Source organism: Oncorhynchus kisutch, linkage group LG22 (genome assembly GCF_002021735.2).
Source record: "Oncorhynchus kisutch isolate 150728-3 linkage group LG22, Okis_V2, whole genome shotgun sequence".
In the NCBI taxonomy this organism is placed as follows: domain Eukaryota; kingdom Metazoa; phylum Chordata; class Actinopteri; order Salmoniformes; family Salmonidae; genus Oncorhynchus; species Oncorhynchus kisutch.
Window position 1 is genome coordinate 11212377 of NC_034195.2, and position 19589 is coordinate 11231965.

Genomic DNA, 19589 nt, shown 5'->3' on the forward strand with positions numbered 1-19589 from the left:
TGTTCCGTGTTGACTGACCTTCATGTCTTAAAGTAATGATGGACTTTCATTTCTCTTTCCTTATTTGAGCTGTTCTTGCCATAATATGGACTTGGTCTTTTACCAAATAGGTCTATCTCCTGTATACCCCCCTATCTTGTCACAACACAACTGATTGGCTCAAACGCATTAAGAAGGAAAGACATTCCACAAATGAACTTTTAACAAGGCACACCTGTTAATTGAAATGCATTCCAGGTGACTACCTCATGAAGCTGGTTGGAAGAAGGCCAAGTGTGCAAAGCTGTCATCAAGGCAAAGGGTGGCGACTTTGAAAGATCTCGAATATAAAAATAGATTTTGATTTAACACTTTTTTTGGTAACTACATGATTCTATGTATTATTTCATAGTTGTTTTCACTACTATTCTATAATGTAGAAAATAGTCAAACATTCAGAAAAATCCTTGAGTAGGTGTGTCCAATCTTTTGACTATCTTGAAGAGATTAAGTAATACATATTTTTGGGAGGACAGTTAACTGGATAAATCATTGATCCATGGGGGCGGCAGGAAGCCTATCGGTTAAGAGCATTGGGCCAGTAACTGAAAGGTTACGGGTTCGAATCTCCGAGCTGACTAGGTGAAAAATCTGTCGTGCCCTTGACCAAGGCACTTAACTCGAATCGCTCTGGATAAGAGCTTCTGCTAAATGACTTAATGTAATTCTGGTTTCTGGATCAGTCACATCACTGATGGATGAATACTGTAGCAGACTACTGATTATGAGAGAATTGGAGTAAAAAAAGAGAATTTACAGATGTGATGATGAATGCTGATTGTGTCAAAGCTTTGAAACAAATGAGATGTTTTTTAGTTAAGGTTTTATTCTGCAACAATGGCACAATTTATGAATTACGGGTCATGTAAAAATCTATACTGACTCCCAAATCTCAACCCAGGAGTCAGACTCTACAGAGCACAACCCTTTCAGGACCAATTTATCAATCAATCAATACAGATCATACAAATGGTGACAAAGTTGATTGTATGGTTTTTCATAGGCCAGAATCCACAAACTTACTAACAATAAGCATACTGTAATAACCTTATATTAGTACGTTTTTCTCCAGTTACACAGGAATCACTCAAAGAACTGCATCTTTAATATGACTGCCAATTACAGTAATAAAGTGCCGTCCAACAATCGGATTATAAAATGTAGGATTTATAATTAAAAAGCGGTATGTCCCGTCCTTATCTCCAAGCAGCAAGTTTATACTTAACAGCGGAAAACAAGGTTAGACTAAAAAGGTAGAAAGTGCTACTGCTAGGAACATTATAACAAGATGAAACAAAAGTCTTCTGATCGTGTAGGTAAAAAGTAGTAAATTACCACCATGTGTTTTCAGTGTAATGAGGTGCTCGAGTCAGGGATAGAATGTAGATGCACAAAAGTAAACAGCATATTGGGTCAACTTCCGCAACAACTAAGAGCGTTGGAGCACGAGGCTAAACTTCTCCCGTTTTTTTTGTCCCGCGGCTACCACGTTGTAAGAGCGTGAAGCAGGCCCGTGCACATGCGCAGATAGCGTGTGTGACTGTGAGAGCAAAGTCTTGCATCTTGCTCATCACAACATCTGCGTTGCTGCTCGTGCAACGTCATTTTGCTGACTTTACCTTTAATAAGAACTCCACTGTCTCGACTACCAAGATTAGAAAGGAACACTGGGAGAGGAGCCAGCCCAGTGCCAGACTTGAGGATGGGAATACTGATTGCATCTCTATAATCTCTCCTTTCTCTGTGCACTTGATCATAGATTTTCCTCTAGCTCATGCTTACACCAATCCAATGATTTTAACCGTATGGACGAGTGCACACTACAGGAGTAAGGAGAGATTATTGGGATGTAGGTGGAGGTCAGAAGTGACTGGGGAGAATCACTGGACCTTCCTGGGGGGGTCTGGGATGCTCTCGGTCAGAGGGGTGAGGCTGAGCAGCAGGGTGTGACGCTCGTAAGCCTTAGTCTTCCTGAAGTTGGCGTCGGTCCCGTGTAGCCTGTCCAGAACCCCCAGGACTCCAAAGTTCTGGTTGAACCTGCAGAGATGGAGGGTAGGGGACATAATTACTACAAACGTTTCCTCCTTTGAATTTGACATGTACATTGCCTGGCTAAAGCCATAGACTCGCTGTGTTTCAGGCAGGCTAATATTACAGGCAATATTACAGAAATATTACAGAAAAATTCCACCTAGCCTTCAGAAGAGATATGTGGAGGAGCTATTACCATACTTTTAACATCTGCCATGGACGGGAGAGTCTACCAAGTCCAAAGTACAAACAAAGAACTGGACAGGGATTCACAGTAATAAAATGAATATGCCAAGAACAGTGCCCTATATCAGTTAACATACCAAAGTCCCCTCTGGCAAAATTAAGTAATTCTGGTATGTCCCAAATGGCACCCTATGCCCTTTATAGTGCACTACTTTTAACAAAGTCCCACGGGGCTCTGTTAAAAAGTAGTGTGTTACATAGGGAATAGGGTGCCATTTGGGACGCAAGCCTATCTTGCATAAGACAGGACTCACTTGAGGTGGTGGTAGTCGTGGAACTCGGGGGAGGGCAGGAAGGGGAGGTGGTAGCCACAGTGGGAGATGGTGGTGCTGACCAGAGCCAGAGCGTACCACAGGGTGGTTGTGACCAGGTGGGAACCCAGGATAACAGGGCCGATCAGGGCAGGCAGCATGTTGGACAGCTGGGGGCGGGGCAGGACCATCAGCAACATGGTTTTACATTGTTTAGAAATATGGTTAAAAATTATCTGCTTACAAGGTTATCCACAATGCAGCGTTTCAAGCTACGGTCCCCTAGTTTGACTTTGAGAGAGAGAAAGAAAGAAACAAGAGTGGACAGGCATAAAGTGCTCACCACGTGCTCCAGAGGATGGGCGTAGAGAGAGACCACTCCGATGGGAGCCGTCCACTCATGGTGCTGCTTGTGGAAATGCTTGTAGAGGGCAGGATGGTGAAACAGCCTGGCAGGGAAGGGATCACAAGTTAAATGTCAGAGAGGTGTCAGACGGTCGAAGATACTGTCAGGGTGAGTTGTATTTTCACTCTCAGCTCTCTGACCAAAAATATAAAAGGCAACATGTAAAGTGTTGGTCCCATGTTTCATGAGCTGAAATAAAAGATCCGGGAAATGTTCCATTTGCACAAAAAGTATTATTGCTCTCACATTTTGTGCACAAATTTGTTTACATCCCTACTTTGCCAAGATAATCCATCCACCTGACAGGTTTGGAATATCAGGAAGCTGATTAAACAGCATGGTCATTACGCAGGTGCACCTTGTGCTGGAGACAAAATCCACTCTAAAATGTGAGCTCTTAGAGACTTACCCAGAAAGACTCACAGCTGTAATCACTCTCAGAGACTTACCCAGAAAGACTCACAGCTGTAATCGCTCTTAGAGACTTACCCAGAAAGACTCACAGCTGTAATCACTGCCAAATAGGATTCTACAAAGTATTGACTCAGGGGTGTGAATACTTAATGAATTAGATAATTCTGTATTTCATTTTCAATAAATCTTCTAAAATGTACAAAAAAAAGAAAAAGAAGAAGGGGTCATGTGTGTAGATGGGTGAGAAAAAACAGCCATTTCCTACATTTTGAATTCAGGCTGCAACAACACAATGTGGAATAAGGCAAGGGGTAGTAATACATTCTGAAGGCACTGTCATGAGTATCTTGTCTTTGGAATCTCTCAGAGGAGCGTGTCTGTTTCCCCATATGCATATGTCTGTCTATTGTTTGTCTATGAAACATCGTAATCGTTCGCTTATCTTTGGGTACAGCATTTTCCACCCCAATCAATTATTCCTGACAAGGCACTGTATTGTATATGAGAAACCATGCTGCCCCCAGTCCTTACCTGTGCGAGTAGTAGAACAGAAGCTCCTCCAGCACGGCGCAGAAGGCCATCTCCAACAGGCCTCGGTGGAAGGTGGGCAGCTCTGGGCCGCAGGGATTCCCATTAGAAAACATAACCGCCCAGCACACCACCACCATGGGAACAGAGATGAAGAGCTGGTTGAGGACCACTGTCTTCACAGCGTGGCGCAGCTTCACTGGGTCAACCTAGGGGATGGGGACAGTTTTAGTGGCAAATGTCAGGTCTCCGTTTCCTTCAAGTAATCAATTATCATCACCCATTTCTGCAATCATTAGTCTACTTGTTTATTGTTCACTTAGTTGAACTTGTTTTGTTTACTTCAACGTTTTTAATGCCTGCTAGTTTTTAAGATGTAAGTAGGGGGTCTTATTTGATTTTTTTTACATCTTCCAGCGGCTACGCTCGTTCGTTGTGTGCCTAGAATATAATTTCTCTAGCCAGCACCATCAATCTTTCTTAAGAAACCACAATGTAGCACATGACAATAGTCATTTGTGTCCATCTGTCTGAAAGAATTTGAATGGTATCCATGACAAATCCACAAAATGTACAAATCAAACACTCGCTACATACATCACTGTAGAGCCAACGTAAACAGAGCTCTGCTTTATAATCAGATAAAGAGGTTATGTGCAGTTGGCGAAGTATAGTTATCCTCAGTCCGGTCTCATGTTTTCTGGACTTTGCACCCTCACATTCAAAAATCGTCACTGACCTTTGAAACTCACAGGGCAATTCTTCAATATCTGGCTACATTATTTGGTGAGTATATCTAGCTGCATTTGGCATATATTATAAACAGGTCATGTTTATGACTGATAAGCACTTTGAGTAACACAATGTCACTTAAGTATCTAATCTTCCACAGATTGCAGGAGATGGCAGGGTAAACCCTAAGTAACCAGCGGTCCTCAGTAATGGCAGTCGTTCTCTCGCTAGTGTCCTGTAAATCAAACTCAGTAAGAGGACATTGGTCCGATCGACTGATGGACATGCCATTCATAGAGACCTGAGTTTTTCCTGACCACGGGACCTGAACATGAACAGGAGAGAACCTCCTGGCCCTATTTATGATGACACTGAATTTCACAACACACATGTGCTAGTACAAACACACACACACGCACGTGAGAGCACACACACACACACACACAACTCCTTTCACTAGAGTGAAATGTGAGGCTTTCATAAAGATGATCCTGATTAGAGCCCTTCCTGTTTACTGTAATAAATGGAGGTCATGATGAGATACAGGTGTGTAAAACAGGATTAGACTGACTGTACCGGGTTGTTCTTGTCCACCTGTATTCTGTAACGGGTGATGAAGTTGGGCATTCCAGTGTAATCAACCAGCATGAGCAGAAGATTGGACCCCCAGAAAGCCACGAAAGGCACAAACATCGCCCCTGTTCAGCACAACCAAAATCAATGCATTACATGCAATACAACAACCGCATCATGTACACATGAACCAATTCAAGATACAGCAAGATACAGCATGCCCTAACATTGTCTAAGAACAGGTCAGCAGGTTTCACTCAATCAGAACATTAACATCTCATAAAAGTGATATAAAACCAAAGATGGTGACTGAAGTGCCAAAACGGTCACTATTTTCCCTTTACAGTGCACTACTTTTGACTAGGGCCCATAGGGCGGTATGTAGGGAAGAGGGTGCCATTTGAGACCCAAGCCTTTACAAATCACATGACATCATCTCTAGACAGATGTTTGTGCCTAATAATGGACGGAACATAAATATACTTCACTATTCTGGGGAGAAGAAGAAAGAAGCCTGAACTTGGTATGTTGTTTTGTCTTTATTCTATCACCCAGAATTCCATGAGAGAGTTGTACTGGGCTGCTCGCCACAGTCTAGTTCTCCCTGTTCCTTTGTGCAGCACATAACACTTCCTTTAGTTTACGTCAGATGTTATTTCCAGCGGGACACCGGGCTTCAGATCCCACCAGTTACATTGTCTCTTACCGGCATAGAACAAGGCTGTCTCGTGTCCCTCCCACCTCTGGTGTACTTTGGTCCACTGGTTTTGCCAGAAGTCTCCTGATGCTCCCCAAAACCTCTGCAGATGCCTGGGAGGCACAGGGAAAAGGCTATGGTTACAACTAGTCCCACAAATCTGTGGTTGCAATAACAATTCAATATTGTTCTTATTATTACTCTAAAATGGAACAAATTCCTATTATTCCAGTGTTCACAATGTAAATATCGCATTGGTTAATGTTTGTTCTGAAATCATCTCGTCCCTACAGTGGATGTTTGTTGTTATTACCATGTTAAGGAGTTCCCAAAGGCTGCCAGGACAAAGAGGCCAGATCCAATGACGATGACCGCTTTCATCACCGAGTCCAAAAGGCCTCCTGGGGCCTCCTATAGGAAGAGAAAAGAAAATATTTATATAAACAAATCTGCTCTATGACCCAACAGTCAGGTTGCCTTCACAACTCTTTACTTTTCAATTGCTCACTCTCTCAAGTCACCTTCTGCAATGATCACTATTTCCTCAACTCACATCATCATGTGTATAAACTGTATCTATTCCCTCTGCACTGGGTAGAATAAAATGCAGTCCTACAAGTTAGTCCTGTACTGACACGTATCCAGATAAGTACAGTCAAGTAGCATAGGTCACTCCTTTTAACCTGCAAAAACAATCGCACCTTGACACAGAGTACAAGGAGTGAAACGTTAAACAAGAATGCTACCCAGGCTAGAAAGAGACTGTCTATGACTCGGTCTTACTTGTTCAACAAATTCATCGGGAACATCCAGATGTCAATTACGCTGATGCTCTTACCTGTCTTTGACTGCTTGGGTTCATCTGGACAGGGACCTGACCTTTGCTGTTCATTTGAGTGACGTCGCCCTTCATGTCTTAAAAGAAAACACATTTAATGTATAATGCAGGGTGCCATACTCTTATGTAACATGTTTTCTTTTCACAGAGCCCTGGCTGTCCTGACGGGGTCAAACTTTATTGTCCACATGCCCCGAATACAACAAGTGTAGACTTTAACATGAAATGCTTACTTACAAGCCCCTAACCAACAGTGCAGTTCAAGAAGAAGAAAATATTTACCAAGTACACTAAAATGTAAAAAGTAACACAATAAGAATAACAAACATGTTAGATCAATTCCAATGTTTTATGATTGATTTATATTGTCCAAAGTCCTATCTAATCGTATGATTTTACAACAATAGATTGTGGCTGGAATGTACAGTTGCAGGTTGATGTATAATCGGATTACCATTCATTTGAGCTCGACTTTCAAACAAATTCCTGAGGATAACAAGCAAGATTGGCATGCATTCTACCAAGATTAGTGAAAACAATCTTACCGACAATGATTCTATAGAAGTGTGCATCTATATTTTTGAAATGATAAGGTTGTTCTTAACAAAAGCTTGCAGTGAAAAATGGCTAAATCTAATCCGGGTATATCTGTTGGATCAACCAGACAACAGTCTGTTTACATTGGGCAACAAAAGCAGGCTAGTGTAAATTCTGCATGCCAAACATAGGCCTATCTAACCCAATATGTAGGCCTACTATTTAGGAGCCTAAACATTCCCCATACTTGTTAAAGATCCAAGGAACTTATTCAGCACGTTATTTTCAGAAGTAGACTGGCTCTGCATCGATTCACAATTGCGATACGGTTCTAGGAACATAAAGCACTTTACTTTCATATCACATAATACACACCCTGTAGGCTACACTGTTTTGACTGGCTTTGCAGTCAACAGTGTTTCTCAGCGATAACACATTTCTGGCAGCCTTCTTTGTGTCACACGCAGGTGTTTGGCGCGTACTAGACAGTTAATTAGCGGTCCCTCGGTCTTCCACGCTATAACATGGAGATGGTCGCGTGGAAACAAGAACCCTGTCAAGGTGTGTGTCAACTTAATGCTTTTTGAAAATTGTTTCTCGCTGATATGAAAGGTCCTTTGGTTCCCAAAACCGTACCGCAAGCAATGCGTGTGATAATGTTCAGACCGAGCGCAGGGGCTCTTACTGACGCCTTCCTCCAATGATGTGTCATTGAAACGAGAGTCATGGTCAAGGACTAAAAACACAGTTGGCTAAATAGACTCAGACTGCCCTGTTGACTGATTTTTTACAGATTGCACAAGGCTCGGTGAAATTGATAGCCTGTAGAATACAGTAAACTCCAGATCAGTATCCAATCCAACGTCAATAGAAGGAGATGAGGGCAATAGGTAGATACGGGTAACCTGCTACTTACTGCTGTAGTTTCCTCGGACGATCGCAATCTGCGCAACTACGTTTCCAGTCGGTAGGTTATATGCAGCCTATTCTTTCACATACAAGTCGCAGCTTCAATTGGATGGATTTCCAACCCTACACGACTTATGATTGGTGGATAAATTGTCAGCTGACCGCGAAAAGACGCACAAGGCTGCGCTCTCCTTTATCTTCGTCTCGATTATGGCTTTTGTTATCTTCTGTCTTCTACATGTGTCCAGGTGAAGGTTGAACGAACTGTTAATGGCCTTTTGTTATCGCCTTTCCCCTCAAACCCTGGCCGGGTTGAGCGGGGGATTTTTTTTATTCCCTGGGAAACGTTATAGCAGACTATACGGACTTCGCCTTTTCCTCTGGTTAGATTCAAGATTGGGACTGAATTGGGCCACTGTCAATTCCAGATCTGAAATTGATTCTGTGTTTCTGGACCAGGTTTAGTATAGAATAGAAAATAATAACTTTATTTTTCCCGTCTTATGTTGACTTTGTTGCACAACATTCAACAAGTGATGACCATATACAGGAAAGGGTCTGAAAAATTCAGAGGAATAGTTGGTTTTACATTTGTACATTCAACAGACATTCATTTCAAATGGTAAAAATCAATAACGAATTGATTGTCACAGAAACATAAAAATGGATGTGATTTATTCTATAAATGTCTAACATACTTTTACAACTTTTGTTTTGAGTAACAATTCCAGTTTTGATTTGATAGAGGGCATGTAGTCCGTCTAGAGAGCGTGTGGTCAAAGTTCTAACGAGTCTGTTATACCCTATTGGAAGGTTCCTGGCAATAGGGCGGCAGGGTAGCCTAGTGGTTAGAGCATTGGTCTAGTAACCAAAAGGTTTCAGTTCAAATCCCTGAGCTGACAAGGTACAAAATCTATTGTTCTGCCCCTGAACAGGCTGTTAACCCACTGTTCCTAGGCTGTCATTGAAAATAAGAATTTGTTCTTAACTGACTTGCCTAGTAAAATAAAGGTAAAAAATTTAAAAAAATAAAATGCTGCATCTTCAGTCATATTAAATTAGACTACAGGAAAAAACTACAGGATGAAGGGATCAGGCCTCACTAACAAAGAAGACAGGTGGATGGATCAAGAGGACCAACACAACCGAGAGGATCAACATGGATATTCCATTAAAAGAAAATCAAATTGATCAGAAATACAGTGTAGACATTGTTAATGTTGTAAATGACTATTGTACCTGGAAATTGCTGATTTCTTTATGGAATATCTACATAGGTGTCCAGTACAGAGTACCCATTATCAGCAACCATCAAATCAAATCAAATGTATTTATATAGCCCTTCTTACATCAGCTGATTTATCAAAGTGCTGTACAGAAACCCAGCCTAAAACCCCAAACAGCAAGCAATGCAGGTGTAGAAGCACGGTGGCTCGGAAAAACTCCCTAGAAAGGCCAAAACCTAGGAAGAAACCTAGAGAGGAACCAGGCTATGAGGGGTGGCCAGTCCTCTTCTGGCTGTGCCGGGTGGAGATTATAACAGAACATGGCCAAGATGTTCAAATGTTCATAAATGACCAGCATGGTCAAATAATAATAATCACAGTAGTTGTCGAGGGTGCAACAAGTCAGCAAGCACCTCAGGAGTAAATGTCAGTTGGCTTTTCATTGCGAGTATCTCTACCGCTCCTGCTGTCTCTAGAGAGTTGAAAACAGCAGGTCTGGGACAGGTAGCACGTCTGGTGAACAGGTCAGGGTTCCATAGCCGCAGGCAGAACAGTTGAAACTGGAGTAGCAGCATGGCCAGGTGGACTGGGGACAGCAAGGAGTCATCATGCCAGGTAGTCCTGAGGCATGGTCCTAGGGCTCAGGTCCTCCGAGAGAGACACATCACTCCTGTGTTCCAATAACTAATCCAAATATATTATTTTAAAAGGCTAATAATTACAAAACCCTTTTGTTAGTACAGCTGAAAACTGTTGGACTGATTAAAGAAGCAATAAAACTGTCCTTTTGACTAGTTGAGTATCTGGAGCAACAGCATTTGTGGGTTTGATTACAGGCTCAAAATGGTTAGAAACAAAAAGTTCCAAAACGTGTACAGACTGTAATGAACTCCAACTGGCTTAATAACTCCAACAGGCTATCTCCTTTCCCAGTTGCATCAACAGTTTCAATTCACGCTGTTCCAGATGCATAGGGGGTTGTACCTAATGAAGTCACCACTGGATCTATAGACTTACAAGAATGTGTTCTGGGAATACCCGGGGTATTAAACGTTGAGTTGTAAGTGTTGAACAGTTGAATCTATTACCCCAGGAGATGGTACCATTCAGCTTGTCTGGGGATGACAAAGCAGGACTTCAACAAAGCCAAAATAGAAAATGATTGAAAGGGGCTTATTTGCTGTTAAATTAGAGACGTATAAATAAATGACTGTTGTGCCTTGTAACTACTTTAAAATGTGGAACTGTTGCACTAAAAATGCAAACATTGATTTGGCATACAATTTAAGATTGTAAACATTGTACAACTTTATATAAACATTGTCTGACTTCATATAGAACAAATTGCACTTGAAATGAACATTTCTTTAAAGTTATTGCAAATATATGCATATTTTCACATTTTTTGCTTTTTTTTGCGATAATCACTAAATTAGTTATTGATTTCTTCTTTAAATGTAATATTTGAGATTTTATGTATTTCTATCAAATCAAAACTGGAATTTTTACTCACAAGAAAGTTTGTAAAAGTATACTAGACATTTATTGAATAAATCATACCTAGTTTGATGTTTCTGTGACAAATGGTGAATTAGTTATTGATTTATACCGTTTTAAATGACATTTTATAGATGTTATGTATTTCTATCAAGTCAAAACTGGAATTTTTACTCACAAGAAAGTTTGTAAAAGTATACTAGACATTTATAGAAGAAATAATACCTAGCTTGATGATTCTGTCATAATCAGTGAATTAGTTATCGATAAATAGCTTTAAATGGCATTTTATAGATGTTATGTATTTCTATCAAATTAAAGCTGGAATGTTTACTCAAAACAAACGTAAAAGTATACTAGACATTTATTGAATAAATCATATCTAGTCTGATGTTTCTGTGACAAACGGTGAAGTTAGTTAATGATTTTTACATTTGTAAATGGTTTTTGGCGAATGTCTGTTGAATATCTGAATGTGTGAATATAAAACCATCTTTTCCTCTGTCTGAAAAATAGGTATAGGAGTGGAATTGGTTGCCTTGGCATGAGAGACTGATTAAACAGATTTTCGAACATAATCTATGTGAGAATATCAGGAAATGACAAGTCCTCTGCCCCAGCTGTCCTACTATGCCAGTTGTATGTGTTTAACTGAAAGTATTCCTTCTCCCAAGAGTTTATGGATTGATGTCAAATGACTATAAATCATATATATTAACTCCATCTCTATCATATTATGGAGAGGTTTCATATTAGTGATTGAATGCTGTAAAATTAAAGTGCACTCGACAAATTAATATTTGCATTAGGGGAATACATTATGTAAATGTCAGCATGTATTTGTATACCAGCCAGTAACCCCCACCAACAAACACTACTCATGTAGTCAGACGTCTTTTAGACTTGGCTGAAAGAACAAAAGGCCACAACTTCTCTTTCAACTTTCACCTGATTAGCTTAGCCTAAATTGCCTTACAGGTAACTTGTCTGCTATATGGCATATTTTAAGTAGAGAAGCTCCAACGCACCTGCTAATAACCTACTGTACTCTGGATGTCACTCCCTGACCTGAGTATTCTTTGTTTTCTTTATATATTTTGGTTAGGTCAGGGTGTGACATGGGTGAAGTATGTTTTTAGGATTTTCTAGGGTTTTTTGTAGGTTTATGGGGTTGTTTACCATCTAGGTGTTTATGTATGTCACCATAGCATCTCCCACCTGTAGCACACGCTCCAGCAGGTATATCTCTCTAGTCACCCCCAAAACCAATTCTTTCTTTGGCCGCCTCTCCTTCCAGTTCTCTGCTGCCAATGACTGGAACGAACTACAAAAATCTCTGAAACTGGAAACACTTATCTCCCTCACTAGCTTTAAGCACCAACTGTCAGAGCAGCTCACAGATTACTGCATCTGTACATAGCCCACCTATAATTTAGCCCAAACAACTACCTCTTTCCCAACTGTATTTAATTTTAATTTATTTATTTTGCTCCTTTGCACCCCATTATTTTTTATTTCTACTTTGCACATTCTTCCATTGCAAAACTACCATTCCAGTATTTTACTTGCTATATTGTATTTACTTTGCCATCATGGCCTTTTTTGCCTTTACCTCCCTTCTCACCTCATTTGCTCACATTGTATATAGACTTGTTTATACTGCATTATTGACTGTATGTTTGTTTTTACTCCATGTGTAACTCTGTGTCGTTTTATCTGTCGAACTGCTTTGCTTTATCTTGGCCAGGTCGCAATTGTAAATGAGAACTTGTTCTCAACTTGCCTACCTGGTTAAATAAAGGTAAAATAAATAAAATAAATAAATATGTCAATGGTTGCCTAGATTGGTTCTCAATTTGAGGCGGCTGTTTATCTTTGTCTCTGATTGGGAACCATATTTAGGCAGCCATCTTCTTTCGGTATTTCGTGGGTTATTGTCTATGTGATGTTGCATGTTTGCACTCAGTTTTGATAGCGGTCTAGTTAGTTAGTTGTACTTCGTGTTTTTTCGTCTTTCATTAAAAAGATGTATTCACATCACGCTGCGCTTTGGTCTCCTCACTACGACGATCGTGACACTGGAGTGCATTACACTACTGAAACATTGTACTGCACCGTTGTTGTGTAAAATAATAATAAGCCAGTCTATATTGGGGAAGACTGGGTTTGGGTGAAAGATAATTCAATAATATCATGAATGTGAGCCAATCTTCCAATCTAGCCAATTAGCACTTGACTTTCACTTTCTAGAATTTCATCTCTGACCTCTAACCCCAGACGGGTCACAGGAAGATCAAGGTCTGGTTCCAGGCAGACTATATTGCAGAAGTGGCATTGCATCAATCAATGGCAGGCGTCTGCAATGTAATCAGTCTAAAACGCAGCTTTCGCAAGTGTCCGGCATTGGGATGGCTGGACTGACTGTTAATTTACTTTTGGTAGAAACTAGAGGTAGTATATTTTCTTAACCAACAATGCACCTCAAGAAATAGAGTTAAGGGCTTGTCAGTAAGCATTTCACTATAAGGTCTACTCCTGTTGTGTTTGGTGCATGTGACAAATACAATTTGATTTGATTAGTGGAGTTATCAGACAGCACCTGATGTGGAAGCTCACGTCTTGCCTTCTAGATTAGATGTCTTGTTCAAAAGCCTAGATAATTGAGACTAGATCAGAAGATTATTTCAAAAAAATGGATAGGAAAGAAGGCCATACCCCTTCAACCATGTGAAAATCTACAATCCATTTACAATCCATTTGTTGGATGGTAATCTGCTCTTACCATATTTGTTTTATTAGAATTTATGTATTTGTTAATGCTTTAGTAAGTTTTTTTGTGAGGGTCTGTATCAATGGAAAAATATACAAGCATTTCCCTCACCAGACATTATGCCAATGAAAATGTATATTAATGTAATAATGTACATACCAATGATAACGCACACCCTCTCTCTCTCAATGCTGTAATGACCTCTAGTGTGGCAACAGTCTCACTACACCTGCATATGCTCATAAACTCAGCAAAAAAAGAAACGTCCCTTTTCAGGACCCTGTCTTTCATAGACAATTAGTAAAACATCCAAATAACTTCACATATCTTCATTGTAAAGGGTTTAAAAACGGTTTCCCATGAATGTTCAATGAACCATAATTAATGGACATGCACCTGTGGAACGGTCGTTAAGACACTAACAGCTTACAGACGGTAGACTATTACAGTTATGAAAACTTAGGACACTAAAGAGGCCTTTCTACTGACTCCGAAATACACCAACAGAAAGATGCCCAGGGTCCCTGATCATCTGTGTGAACGTGCCTTAGGCATGCTACAAGGAGGCATGAGGACTGCAGATGTGGCCAGGGCAATAAATTGCAATGTCCGTACTGTGAGACACCGAAGACAGCGCTACAGGGAGACAGGACAGAAAGCTGATTGTCCTCGCAGTGGCAGACCACATGTAACAACACCTGTACAGGATCGGTACATCCAAACATCACACCTGCGGGACAGGTACAGGATGGCAACAACAACTTCCCGAGTTATACCGGGAACGTACAATCCCTCCATCAGTGCTCAGACTGTCCGCAATAGGCTGAGAGAGGCTGGACTGAGGGCTTGTAGGCCTGTTGTAAGGCAGGTCCTCACCAGACATCACCGGCAACAACGTCGTCTATGGGCACAAACCCACCATCGCTGGACCAGACGGGACTGGCAAAAAGTGCTCTTCACTGACGAGTCGCGGTTTTGTCTCACCAGGGTGATGGTCGGATTCGTGTTTATCGTCGAAGGAATGAGCGTTGCACCGAGGCCTGTACTCTGGAGCGGGATCGATTTGGAGGTAGAGGGTCCATCATGGTCTGGGGCGGTGTGTCACAGCATCATCGGACTGAGTTTTTTTGTCATTGCAGGCAATCTCAATGCTGTGCGTTACAGGGAAGATATCCTCCTTCCTCATGTGGTACCCTTCCTGCAGGCTCAACCTCACATGACCCTTCAGCATGACAATGACACCAGCCATACTGCTCGTTCTGTGTGTGATTTCCTGCAAGACAGGAATGTCAGTGTTCTGCCATGGCCAGCGAAGAGCCTGGATCTCAATCCCATTGAACACGTCTGGAACCTGTTGGATTGGAGGGTGAGGGCTAGGGCCATTCCCCCCAGAAATGTCCGGGAACTTGCAGGTGCCTTGGTGGAAGAGTGGGGTAACATCTCACAGCAAGAACTGGTAAATCTGGTGCAGTCCATGAGGAGGAGATGCACTGCACTGCAGTACTTAATGCAGCTTGTGGCCACACCAGATACTGACTGTTACTTTTCTTAATTTTGACCCCCCCCGTTGTTAATGGACACATTATTCTATTTCTATTAGTCACATGTCTGTGGAACTTATTCAGTTTGTCTCAGTTGTTGAATCTTGTTATGTTCATATACATGTTAAGTTTGCTGAAAATAAACGCAGTTGACAGTGAGAAGACGTTTCTTGTTTTGCTGAGTTTATGTAGCAGATGGGGATCTGTGAAACTCACTCCTCAGCCTGAAGTGTTTCCACTTGCGCTGGCAAATAGCTAGCTTTTCGTAGGCACGACTTGGTAAGATGCTTTAGGGTGACCGCTGTGTGTTTGCGAGGCAGACTTCCTGGGTTTGAGCCTTGGTATGAGCTAAATCAGGAGGAAGCGGTAGGCCTACTACCGAAGCAAGCAGTGTGACATCCTTTATACATTAACATCCAAAAATCCAACCTATGTCAAGATGTTTGACATTAAAAAGGGTTTGATAGGCTACTATTGAATGCTGCAGAATCCCCCCCACATCAATCACACCTGAAAACGGCCCTTTTCATCCTGCTGTTGCGCTTGTTTACACTGAGCTGCACTGGGGTAAGACACAGTGGTGCCGGCCCGAAATGTCGGTCGGAAAACGTACCTTATTGCAGGGATGGGATATGCCACTGTTCTTCAAAATTTACCTTTATCCACACTGATACATCGAGAAGATTTAAATGCTGCTAGTTTTCCCAGAAAACTTCCCTTTTTGTCTTCATGCTAGCTAGCAGTATCCAGAGCAGCCATTATAGAATAGACATCGCCGAAGTCGAGGATTGGTAGGATGGTCAGTTTTACGAGGGTATGTTTGGCAACATGAGTGAAGGATGCTTTGTTGCAAAATAGGAAGCCAATTCTAGATTTAACTTTGGATTGGAGATGTTTGATGAGAATCTGGAATGAGAGTTTACAGTCTAACCAGACACCTAGGTATTTGTAGTTGTCCACATATTCTAAGTCAGAACCGTCCAGAGTAGTGATGCTGGGCAGGCGGGCAGGTGTAGGCAGCGATCGGTTGAAGAGCATGCATTTAGTTTTACTTGTATTTAAGAGCAGTTGGAGGCTACGGAAGGAGAGTTGTATGTCATTGAAGCTCGTCTGGAGGGTAGTTAATACAGTGTCCAAAGAAGGGCCAGAAGTATACAGAATTGTGTCGTCTGCGTAGAGGTGGATCAGAGACTCACCAGCAGCAAGAGCGACATCATTGATATATACAGAGAAAAGAGTTGGCCCAAGAATTGAACCCCGTGGCACCCCCATAGAGACTGACTGAGGCCCGGACGACAGGCAGTCTCGATTTGACACACTGAACTCTATCGGAAAAGCAGTTGGTGAACCAGTTGAGGCAATCATTTGAGAAACCGAGGCTGTTGAATCTGCTCATGAGGATGGGGTGATTGACAGAGTCTAAAGCCTTGGCCAGGTCAATGAATACGGCTGCACAGTATTGTTTCTTATCGATGGCGGTTAAGATATCATTTAGGACCTTGAGCGTGGCTGAGGTGCACCCATGACCAGCTCTGAAACCAGATTGCATAGTGGAGAAGGTACAGTGGGATTCAAAATGGTTGGTAATCTGTTTGTTAATTTGGCTTTCGAAGACCTTAGAAAGGCAGGGCAGGATAGATATAGGTCTGTAGCAGTTTGGGTCTAGAGTGTCTCTCCCATTGAAGAGGGGGATGACCGCAGCTACTTGCCAATCTTTGGGAATCTCAGACGACACGAAAGAGAGGTTGAACAGGCTAGTAATAGGGGTTGCAACAATTTTGGCAGATAATTTTAGAAAGAAAGGGTCCAGATTGTCTAGCCCGGCTGATTCGTAGGGGTCCAGATTTTGCAGCTCTTTCAGAACATCAGCTGACTGGATTTGGGGTAAGGCGAAATGGGGAAGGCTTGGGCGAGTTGCTGTGGGGTTGCAGTGCTGTCTACCGGGGTAGGGGTAGCCAGATGGAAAGCATGGCCAGCCGTAGAAAATGCTTATTGAAATTCTCAATTATAGTGGATTTATCGGTGGTGACAGAGTTTCCTATCCTCAGTGCAGTGGGCAGCTGGGAGGAGGTGCTCTTATTCTCCATGGACTTTACAGTGTCCCAGAACTTTTTGGAGTTTGTGTTGCAGGAAGCAAATTTCTGCTTGAAAAAGCTAGCCTTGGCCTTTCTAACTGCCTGTGTATATTTATTTCTAACTGAAAAGTTGCATTTCACGGGGGCTTTTCGATGCTAATTCAGAATGCCACAGGATGTTTTTGTGCTGGTTAAGGGCAGTAAGGTCTGGAGAGAACCAAGGGCTATATCTGTTCCTAGTTCTAAATTTCTTGAATGGGGCATGGTTATTTAAGATGGTGAGGAAGGCATTTTTAAAGAATAACCAGGCATCCTCTACTGACGGGATGAGGTCAATATCCTTCCAAGATACCCGGGCCAGGTCGATTAGAAAGTCCTGCTCACTGAAGTGTTTCAGGGAGGGTTTGACAGTGATGAGTGGAGGTCGTCGTTTGACCGCTGAACCATTACGGATACAGGCAATGAGGCAGTGATCGGTGAGATCTTGGTTGAAAACAGCAGAGCTGTATTTAAAGGGCAAGTTGGTTAGGATGATATCTATGAGGGTTCCCGTGGTTACGGCTTTGGGGTTGTACCTGGTAGGTTCATTGATAATTTGTGAGATTGAGGGCAACAAGCTTAGATTGTAGGATGGCCGTGGTGTTAAGCATGTCCCAGTTTAGGTCACCTAACAGCACGATCCCTGAAGATAGATGGGGGCAATCAGTTCACATATGGTGTCCAGAGCACAGCTGGGGTCAGAGGGTTGTCTATAGCAGGCGGCAACAGTGAGAGACTTGTTTTTAGAGAGGTGGATTTTTAAAAGTAGAAGTTCAAATTGTTTGGGTACAGACCTGTATAGTAGGACAGAAACCAGGTGATGTCATCTCATATGTGGGTGGTGGAACTGAAGGGTTGGATAAGGTATATTGAGTAGGGCTAGAGGCTCTATAGTGAAATAAGCCAATAAACACTAACCAAAACAGCAATGGACAAGGCATATTGACATTAAGGAGAGGCATGCTTAGCCGAGTGATCGTAAGTCCAGTGAATAGTGAGGTTGGTTGGGGTCATGGCGATTCAGACAGCTAGCCAGGCCATTGGTAGCAAGCTAGCAGAAGACGGAGGTCTGTTTTTAGCCACCTCGTGCATTTCCATCTGTAGATTAGTGGGGTTCTGTGTGGTAGAGGGGACCAATCCAAATGGCAAAAGAGTTATAGTTATAGTGGCCCAGGAAAATTGTCCGATAGACCTATTCAGCTAGCAGCCGATATGCTCAAGACAGCTAATGAATAATGGGCGTTCAGGTTACATCGCGATGGGGGGGCCAGTTGGATAACTCCCTTGGGCAGATAACGTTGGTTGTCCAGTTGTGAAGGCCCGGTGGGGCTCCGCATCGGCAGTAAAAGGGGTCCGGATAGGTGATTGTAGCCCAGGAGTGGCTGATGGAACTCTTCAGCTGGCTAGCTCCGGAATAATTGATGTTTGCTCCGGGATCGACGTAAGCCAATAGTCACACGGATAGCAGCTGCGAGATCCAGGTGTAAATGTCCAGAGCTGGCGGTAGGGATCCGGGGATATGGAGAGAAAATAGGTCCGTTATGCTCTGGTCTGAGTCGCGTTTGTCAAAACTGGCGATAGCTTTCCGAGCTAAAGGATAGCTGATGACCGCTAGCCGTGGTTAGCTGAATACTAACGTTAGCTAGTGAACTGGCTAACTTCTGGCTAGCTTCTGTTGTGGATTTCATCGCGTTGTACAAAACTGGCGATAGCTTTCCGAGCTAAAGGATAGCTGATGACCGCTACCCGTGGTTAGCTGAATACTAACGTTAGCTAGTGAACTGGCTAACTTCTGGCTAGCTTCTGTTGTGGATTTCAGATCTGAGGTGAATACCACTTTTAGAAGACACAAACAGATTCAAACCACATTTGGTGAGGCGGGTTGCAGGAGAGTGTCTTGAATTTGAGTTTTTAGAAGATTTTTAATATATATATATATAAATAAAAAGATATGCAAAGAAAAATATATATTTATACATGGGACACGACGAGGACAAAAGGACGCCTGACTGCTACGCCATCTTGGAGATGATATATTATGTATAACCTACCTAAAAGCAAGAGATCGCTATGTGCACAGGTCAGATCAGGGATTTTCCCTCTGCGTATTGAAACAGGTAAGATCAGGGATATTGCCTCTGCGTATTGATACAGGTAAGATCAGGGATTTTGCCTCTGTGTATTGAAACAGGTAAGATCAGGGATTTTGCCTCTGCGTATTGAAACAGGTAAGATCAGGG

The 19589-nt window shown here is 42.2% G+C and overlaps 1 protein-coding gene across 1 annotated transcript; it reads right to left on the minus strand.

Moving 5' to 3' along the window:
- Positions 1-845: 845 nt before the first annotated feature.
- On the minus strand, positions 846-8510 carry faxdc2 (fatty acid hydroxylase domain containing 2). The gene is made up of 9 exons (XM_020456473.2): positions 8209-8510; positions 6756-6832; positions 6231-6328; positions 5927-6030; positions 5224-5345; positions 3919-4124; positions 2911-3016; positions 2571-2737; positions 846-2076 (listed from the first exon to the last, which is right to left on the minus strand). Exons 2-9 carry the CDS (start codon positions 6828-6830, stop codon positions 1920-1922), a joined length of 1035 nt encoding a protein of 344 aa, XP_020312062.1. The 5' UTR covers positions 6831-6832; positions 8209-8510; the 3' UTR covers positions 846-1919.
- Between the last annotated feature and the right edge of the window lie 11079 nt (positions 8511-19589).

Coding starts and splice junctions, on each gene's coding strand:
- faxdc2 (XM_020456473.2), bottom strand. CDS start 6,830: ATGAAGGGCGACGTCACTCAAATGAACAGCAAAGGTCAGGTCCCTGTC. Junction 6,329..6,755: donor ACCCAAGCAGTCAAAGACAG/GTAAGAGCATCA, acceptor CTCTTCCTATAG/GAGGCCCCAGGAGGCCTTTT. Junction 2,077..2,570: donor CACGACTACCACCACCTCAA/GTGAGTCCTGTC, acceptor CCATCTCTGCAG/GTTCAACCAGAACTTTGGAG.